This window comes from Leptonychotes weddellii, chromosome 11 (assembly GCF_054177405.1).
Source record: "Leptonychotes weddellii isolate Sample4059 chromosome 11, ASM5417740v2, whole genome shotgun sequence".
Classification (NCBI taxonomy): Eukaryota; Metazoa; Chordata; class Mammalia; order Carnivora; family Phocidae; genus Leptonychotes; species Leptonychotes weddellii.
In genome coordinates, this window is record NC_138379.1 from 73618763 (window position 1) to 73627727 (window position 8965).

General features: G+C 34.4%; 1 protein-coding gene across 1 annotated transcript in view; it reads left to right on the forward strand.

Moving 5' to 3' along the window:
- Positions 1 to 8965, forward strand: part of ARHGAP32 (Rho GTPase activating protein 32) — a 158254-nt gene that overhangs the window by 73850 nt on the left and 75439 nt on the right. The window contains exons 7-10 of the mRNA XM_081797347.1: positions 1054 to 1191; positions 3231 to 3323; positions 4179 to 4301; positions 6040 to 6117. Coding sequence (XP_081653473.1) covers positions 1054 to 1191; positions 3231 to 3323; positions 4179 to 4301; positions 6040 to 6117 — 432 coding nt within the window. The remainder of the gene's footprint in view (positions 1 to 1053; positions 1192 to 3230; positions 3324 to 4178; positions 4302 to 6039; positions 6118 to 8965) is intronic.

The following is an 8965-nucleotide window of genomic DNA, read 5'->3' on the forward strand; positions in this document are numbered from 1 at the left end:
ATAAGTATTGAACCGCCTGTGGGTATTTAGGAAATCTTTGGGTTAGAAGGCAGTGGAAGAACTGAGAAAACAGAGGAGCTTACTTCAGCAAAGAGTAAAAGAATGACTTTCCATAGAAGAAACAGCACTTAACGATCGGGGAGGCAAGAAAGGGAACAAACATCTCATGAACTGAATAAATGCAAGTAATTGAGCATAACTGGAAGCAAAGGAAGGGCATGGAGGAGTAATGACTGAGATCAGCGTATAAATTTAGACAGAGCTCAGATGATGAAAGCCATGATATGTGCAAATATGTTTGGACTTTGTCCTGTGGATCAGTGATTCCCAATTCAGGCTGATCATCAGAATTAACTGGATCCCATTTCAGCCTCATAGAACTAGTATTTCTTAGAATAGTGACCAGGACACTGTTCTTTAAAAATCTCTGCCACATATATGGTCTTATTTCATTCTAAAAACCCTCTCAGACAGGAGTTGGTATTGTTCTCCACCTATGTACTATAGAATTATAGTCCAGAGTAGGACAATACAAGTTTATCATGTAAGTTTTAACATACCTGTGTTTAGAATTCAGTACATCTCTCTACTAGGAAGTGATGCCTTCTGTTTCTGCCCCATTTGGCTGGGGCAAATGGAGAAGAGCTACACTAAAAGCTTTTCTTCAGTTCTGAGATGGTTGCTCTGAAGGCTTTTTCCTGCAGTCCTTCCAGATCTTTTATGAGATGAAAGCATCTGTATAAAATTAGGTTAAATTGCGAAACCAAATGGTGTGCAGTTGGGATCTGCTCATCAGTGCTGACCATGGAGGTTTTTGAAGGATTTTTGATAGTGTGACCTGATAAGCCTTGTATTTTGTACTGGTGGTGAGGGGAGCAGGGGATATCAAAGGTAAGGAGCATTAGCAGTATTCCAGGTAAGAAAGGATGTTCATCCCTACTAAAGCTTGGGTTATAGGAAGTAATAGAGCCAAGAGAAAATTAGAAGGTAGAATGTAATAAATATGCTCTGTGAGTGGACAAATTATAAGCGTCTTTTTTTTCTTACCCATAGGGCAAAAGTTGGATTGTTAAAAGAAGTTATGAAGATTTTCGGGTACTTGATAAACATCTTCATTTATGTATTTATGACCGACGATTCTCCCAACTCTCAGAGCTTCCCCGTTCTGATGCCCTGAAGGACAGTCCAGAGGTAAGCATTTAGTACTTTGCAGCAGTAATCACTATATATAAATTAGCAGAAAGTTTTGTCTGTATACTAAATAAAAGCTTAAGTTGAACACTCAGGATGATTCCTGGGATTATTAATTATTTCATAACTGAAAAATTAGTAATGCTATGTAGACTGTTTAGAATTAAAGTAGGTTTGGAGTGTAATTTTATATAAAAAATTCATAATATATAAACACGCTATATATATCAGCAGACCGTTCTTCAAAGAGAACATAAAATATGGAAGCAAAAATATGGAAAAATGTCGACCTCACTAATAATTAGAGAAAGGCATAGTTTATGATGACATGCCATGTCTGTACCCTTACCTCCACTCCTCCCAAATTTCTAGTAAAAATAGAAAAGATTTTTAAAAAATGTAAATGGGAAGAGATTCTTTATAACATCAGATAATAACAACCATCAAAATTGTGAGGAATCTTTGAGAGTAGATGGGGTAAGATTTATGGGGGCGAGCAAATACAGCATAAAAAACATGTACAAGAGGATTGAAGAAGACAGATAAACTAGAAATCTTGATCGTAAAAGCTGAATAAATAAAATAACTGAAAAGAGCAAACAAGACTTTCAGAAGCATGATTACTATCCTCAGAGAGAAAGTGAGGCAATCTATCATGAAATGAGAGCAGAGTTTTATAAAAATAAAAAGATAAGAGATCTTAGAAATGAACATGTACTTACTTAAATTAATTTTAGTCATAGCAAACCTCAGTAGTTGGACTGTGTGCAAAATGGACACAGATGAAGAGAGCATTAGTGAGCTGGGAGAGCAAATTTTATAAAAATATAGCCTCAGAAGAGAGAGAAGGATGAAAAGTTGTGGGAGAACATTTGGGAATCACGGAGAATGGATCCTGAAGTACCTACTTCCCTCTTCTAGAAGTTCTAGCAGGATACAGTACGCGGAAGTAACTAAAATTTAATATAAGAAATTCCCTAAAACAAAGGAAAGGCATATTTCAGATCAGATGGGCCCAGTAAGTGCTAAGTATGATGACAGAAAAGACATGCATCTAAAAACACTATAGTGAAATTTCAAAATGCCAACACAGAGAGAAAACCCAAAAAGCTTTCAGGGAGCAAAACACATACTTTCTTAAAAGAACAAGAATCATATTGACATTAGACTCCTCAGCAGCTGCAATGGATGTTTGAAAAGAGTGCAGATACTTTTCAAGTCCTGAGGGGAAGCCATTTCAAATCTCTAATTAATTCCAAGGCAATTAAGTAGGTAGGACAAAGTAGAGACCTCCTCAGTCATGTAAGAACTGACACAGCAGCAGGGTCTCAGGAACATCTTAAAACCACAGATTCTTTTGTGTCATAGGAAACCTAGAAGTCCATCTCCCTTTCCCATCTCCACCTATTTGTCACATTTTTCTTTCTCAGGCTGTTTTAGGACATGACCACTACAAATAGGTCCCAGGTTTTTAATCTCTTTTTTTAAGACAGCTGACAGAATGAGTTGAAATTTGTATCATAATTTACTAATTCCTGCAGTAACTCCTGTTAGGCCAGCTAATGTTCAGTCACATTTCTGGACCAATCCACGGACCCCTGGTGTGCAATCACATACGAACATGGCTGTCCTGTCACAGCTGCATGCATGGAAGATTATAGCAGGTCTCCTAGAGTTTCAAGGTAGCCAGGGGGAAGCTGGGCAGAAAAGCCAAATATGTCTCTGCTGTAATTATCTTTTTTATATTTTCAGTATAAAAATAGAGACAGCAATAAGGTTAGAAGCTATAAAATAGTATGACCCCTGATGATGAGGAGATAGTGAAGTTCTTCACAAGACAGGGGATTTCTATGTAAGTTCCTGTGGTTTCACTTCATGAAACTCTCGAGCCTCTGTGAAGAATCCCCTATAATACTATTAAAATGCCTAAAAATCTGCAGATTTTTTGCCCCAGAAACAACCAATTTATACCAGTTACTTGGACAGAGAGTGTTGTATCTTGAGTTTGAATTACCACTGAATCTTCTCTTTCTCTTTAGTCTGTCACTCAGATGCTTATGGCTTACCTATCCCGCCTTTCAGCTATTGCTGGCAACAAGATCAATTGTGGACCTGCCCTTACTTGGATGGAGGTATTATCTAATTAACCTCTTACCAAATTTATTTTTAAACTACTTAAGAAATTAATATTAATTTGATTTTGATAGCTAATGAGTTTCAGGAATCAAAGAAACGGAGTTTATTCTTATCTTTGGAAGGATAGATAAAGTGATACATTAACTATTTTTTATCTAAAATCTGTCTTTGAGAATCCAGGAAACTAATCTAAATATATCTTGTGAATTGCAATGGCACCTCTTATTTTGGCGTTGACTGTATTAATGTGTACATTTAGAAAGGTGTATATATACATATATATATATTTAGTTGACTTAGTAATTGAAAATATTTTTCAATTATTTATGAACAAGAGACAATTCATCTTTTAAAGAGTCCAATTTAAGATTAAGTATTATAGTATCCAGAAAATATGTTAGGTATTTCTCCTTAATTTGCATATGTAAAATTATATTATTCTCTTCTCCCAGTGGAAATTGGGAAGACAGGATGGAAAATAGAAAGAATATGGAAATTTGAGCCAGGCCAACCTGCACGGAGATACTGGCTTTTCCATTATTGGCTGTGTGATCGTGGACAAATTTAATTTTTCATAAATTATATAACCTCTTTTAGCTTTAGCATCTTCATCTTTAAATGATGATGATGTTAAGTATCTTTTAGAGTTATGAGAATTAAATTAAATGATGTTCTGTGCACAGCACAATGACAGGTGTACATTAAGTACTCAATATATAGTGTTTGTTTTTTTAAGATTCTGTGGGTTATGGCCTCTCTAAATCAAACTGAATATCTTTTATAGATAGTCAAAGAAACTTTTGCAAGTCCCATGTCTTTAACCATCTCATAGTCCATTTTCTTTGTTATAGATTGATAATAAGGGAAATCATCTTCTAGTTCATGAGGAATCATCCATTAACACTCCTGCTGTTGGTGCTGCCCACGTTATCAAGAGGTACACTGCTCGGGCCCCTGATGAATTGACTTTAGAGGTAAATGACTGAAGACTCTGTGTCAGCTCAGGCCCTTTTTCCTATACTCCATTATCTTTCAGCCTGGATTGCTATCTATTTTTATTTAATGACCATATTCATCCTTGAAAATTCAGCTTGTATCTCCCATTTCTTCTAGGAAGTCATCCCTGATCTTCTCCCTAGTCCTTGCAAATATATATCCCCAAATAGCCTGGATTGACATTTTTTTGTTTGTTTCTTTTTTTTAAATATTTTATATTTAAGTAATCTCTACAGCTAACATGGGGCTCGAACCCACAACCTCAAAATCAAGAGTTGCATGCTCTACCGACTGAGCCAGCCAGGCACCCCTATCTCTGACATTTCACTTATTACACTCAGTCATAATTGTAGTCCTGTTTATCTCCATGATCTTCTTTAGAGCCAGGTCTCAGTCTTTTGTCTTTGTGTTTTTAGTACCTAAAAACAATACCCAATGATACTTTCTTCTCATTGTTCAAAGATTGAGTTAAAGAACAGATGAAAAGTAAAATGAACATTTCTTGCTATCAGATGTGAAAGGAGCGTAATTAAGTTTCTTCCTTTAATATTGGCTGATGAGAAACAAAAAACTGCTAACAGTTACTCAGTTTAAGAAAAAACAATATAAATTTTTAGGTTCCATACACAAAGGAGTGCATGTCTTGAAAGATGCCGTGTTTGTTAGCAAATATGGCTTTGTGAAGATGACTCTTTCATGGCCTGAAAAATCAGTTGTTAGTATACAAAGAAAAATTCTTTTTTTTTTTTTTTAAAGATTTTATTTATTTGACAGAGAGAGACACAGCGAGAGAGGGAACACAAGCAGGGGGAGTGGGAGAGGGAGAAGCAGGCTTCCCGCAGAGCAGGACCCTGGGATCATGACCTGAGCTGAAGGCAGATGCTTAACGACTGAGCCACCCAGGCGCCCCTACAAAGAAAAATTCTTAAAGCAATATGTATACCATAGTAACATTAGTTCTGAAGTACTTAACTATGTTTTATCCCAGAAATCATCACTTACTTTGACTGAAGAATGTAACTTCCATTAAATATATTGTTAAAAACTATTATTATGATTTTTATATTTATGATTTTGTAAAAGTTTGTATAAACTCACTAGTTCATCTTTTAGAGTGAAGAAAGTAAGCTATTTAGTGGAAATGTTATATTGTACCATCTATTGAAAAAAGTTGTCATCAAACTTGATATTTACTAAGGATAACCAAGTAATTGTAGACATTGCAGGCCTTTGTTATATGACTAAATAAAATATATCAAGTGCTCAAAACAGTATGTAGCACATGGCAAGTGCACACTAAATGTGTATTAATAAAAGTTGTGCTTGTTCTAAATATGAGTATTTTAAACTGCCCCTTGTAAGTGGATCTGATCACTTTTAGTAACAGTAACAATATTTTAACAGAAGTGGTGATGATGGTATGATGCCTGGCTTTCAAAAATCGTATGCTATAAATTTGGCTTTCTGAAGTTACTGCACATATGTTAGTTGGATCCCAGTCTTTGTGCTGCTTAACTTTTTTTAGACCTCTTCTTTACAAATGGTTAAGATTATTAAATTTTTTATAGAAAAAGGTGTTATGTTTTCCCAGAAACAATTAGCCAGAGAATAAGGATTGCACTTTAACTTTTTGTTCTAGTTCAGATTTAAATTCTAGACATAACAATCGGTTTAAAATTTGACTAAAAAAATTTCACTTAAAATTTTTCCTTGTAGGTGGGAGATATCGTTTCTGTTATTGACATGCCCCCAAAAGTTTTAAGCACATGGTGGAGAGGCAAGCATGGATTTCAGGTAGGCAACAAAGAATTAGGTGTGAACAAGTTCAAAAAACAGTTTTTGTTTATTCTTCAGTAATATTTCTCTTTACAGCATGTACTGGCAATGGACTTTGTCAGCAGAGGTAGAAAAATGTAGATGATATTAGACTTGGATTTCCTTTTCTACTTATTCTTGTGGTTGTTTTATCTTCTTTTTTAAATGGTGATATAACCAAGTTTGAGCAGAATCACAGGCCTGATGACCACTTTTAGATTATCAAGCCTGTAACTCTGCCTTGCTTTTAATACTGGTTTTGAATCATGATTCACATATATTTTCTAGTCTCTAGAATTAAGTCAGTTTGATCAATATTTTTCTTTGAAAATGTATTGTAACTGTTAATTTAAACAATGTTAATTGCATACCAACAACAGCATCTAAAGCAGTCTCATTTCTTTTTTTAAATATGCCTCCATAATTTGAGAACTGATAATGGCCTCTTTAGATTGACTAACACCAATTTCCATAGGATTATAGGGTTGTTTTTTTTTTTTTAATCTGTTAAAATCATCCATAGAAGGACATCTGAAAATGCCTTCAAATTGTGTCTTTAGTATATAACCTGTTAGTTTTTTGTGGTCTTTTTATAAAAGTGTTCCTAAAATGCTACATAAATAGAATGTTCATGCTATATAGCTAGAAATATTAATAAGTATTTTATAACTATCTTGAGCTTTGCATATTAAATAGAAACTAGTATTAGGTTTTTATAAAATGTATTTTATTAAAAAATAATCATACAGTTAAAAACAGGATAGCATGGTGGTTAAGAGCATGGGCTTTGGTGCCAGATTGCCTGGGTATTACGCTGTGTTATCTTGAGCTTGTTAATTTTACTTCTGTGTGCCTCAGTTTCCTCAGTTGTAAAAAGGGGATTGTGGGACTCTTCTTTGTTTCATAAGATTATGGTAAAGATTAAATGTGTGAGGATAGGGCGCCTGGGTGGCTCAGTTGGTTAAGCGACTGCCTTCGGCTCAGGTCATGATCCTGGAGTCCTGGGATCGAGTCCCACATCAGGCTCCCTGCTCAGCAGGGAGTCTGCTTCTCTCTCTGACCCTCCTCCCTCTCATGCTCTCTGTCTCTCATTCTCTCTCTCGCAAATAAATAAAATCTTAAAAAAAAAAAAAAAATTTAAATGTGTGAGGATAAAATATGTAAAGTACATAGAATAGGCCTGGTAATATTTTTCACTCAAAAAATACTGATTTTTAAGTTTAAATAATTCTGTTTTTTTACAAATTTAATTTTATCTATCCTTTTATCTATTATAAAAGCATCTATAGCAATTTAATTTGATGACCAGAAAAATCATATCCATATTATACCACAAATTGTCTTGTTTGTATAATTGGGGTCTTTTATCTGTGTTCTGATTTCTTAATTGCTATGCATAATTGGTGCATTTGATTAAATATAAAACTAAATAGAAAAGTAGTGTTATCTTTTTTCCTACTAAGGGGTCAATTCTCCATGTTCATAAGCTGTAGGGTCTAAAAGATGATAGAAAAATAAATTTGGCTTTAAGATGGCAGTTAAATTTTTTCTTGATATTGCTACCTTTCTTATAATCTTAGACAAGTCATTTGCTTTCTTTGTTCTTTAGTTTCTTCTTAATTGGAGAGTTCCATTTAGAATCTCTAGTTCTTCTCAGATTTTCCTTCTATTATTGTAAAAATGGTAGTAGGTTTTCCCTTCTTTCATGTGACAGATATTTATTGAGATCTGACTCTGTGCTAGGTATAGATTTATCTTCCTAACTCTTTCATTTAGAGTCACACAGATTAGTTTCTTGCCTAAACAGATTATTCTTTTAAATATTAATATATAAATTAACAATTTTTAAAAATTAGCTTGTTGCCAAAACAATTTAAAATAAAAACAGATTTTTAAACTTAAAGGATTTATTTGTAATTGATATTGAAAGGTTTTTTATATAGCATTGCTATTTGTTTTCATTCTAATTGGTCCTGGAAGGACAGTCATTTCTGTTGAGATCATGTTGGAAAATAAGGATGTAAGAATGGATGTGAGAAGAGGAGTTAATTGTGGGCATTGGGGGGGGTCACCCGTAAAACTAGTAGCAGTCTTTAAATATCACTGTCAAAACTTCATTTATAGAAGGAATCCAGTACTTTAAGGAAATAATCCACACAGTTCACTCTTCCTTGATGTTCCTAAGCACTCACCCATTTGTAAGACTGCCTCATTTATTGCAGGGGAAGGTGTGAATGGAAAGACATGTACTGAGCATCTGTTATGTGCAAAGTATTGCTGGGCACTTTCTACACAATGTTTTCTTTAATCTTCACAAAACTATTAACCCCTTTTATGGAGGGGAAACAGTTTGAGAGGGTTAATAAACAGTCAAGATGCCAAATCAGTAAGAGATGGAGTAAGGACTCAAATTCAAATCTGCTCGATCACATTGCCTGAGAAGCACTAAGGATGATTTCTGCATTTACTCTCATATTACTAACTTTATCCTCAGTTCTCTACCCTATGGAAAGGAACATCTTTCCTTCCCAGCCAGCAAAGGAATGCTGTAAAGATTAACCAACAGAGGACTGTAAAGCATACAGGTTTACTGGTCGAAACATTGCTGTTACTGTATGTTATTTTTTAATGTAATAATTAATATATTGTATCTGGGGGAAAGACTCCTCTTCAAGCTCTTTGTGATGTTCTCTACCTTTGTTACATATTTTTAAATGGTGAGCATATGTCCTTCCTTACTCATATTTTGTTGAGAGAGGAAGATAATTATAATTTATTCCATGTATATGATAATTATAGATGAGACCCCTGATTTTTAATTTTGAAA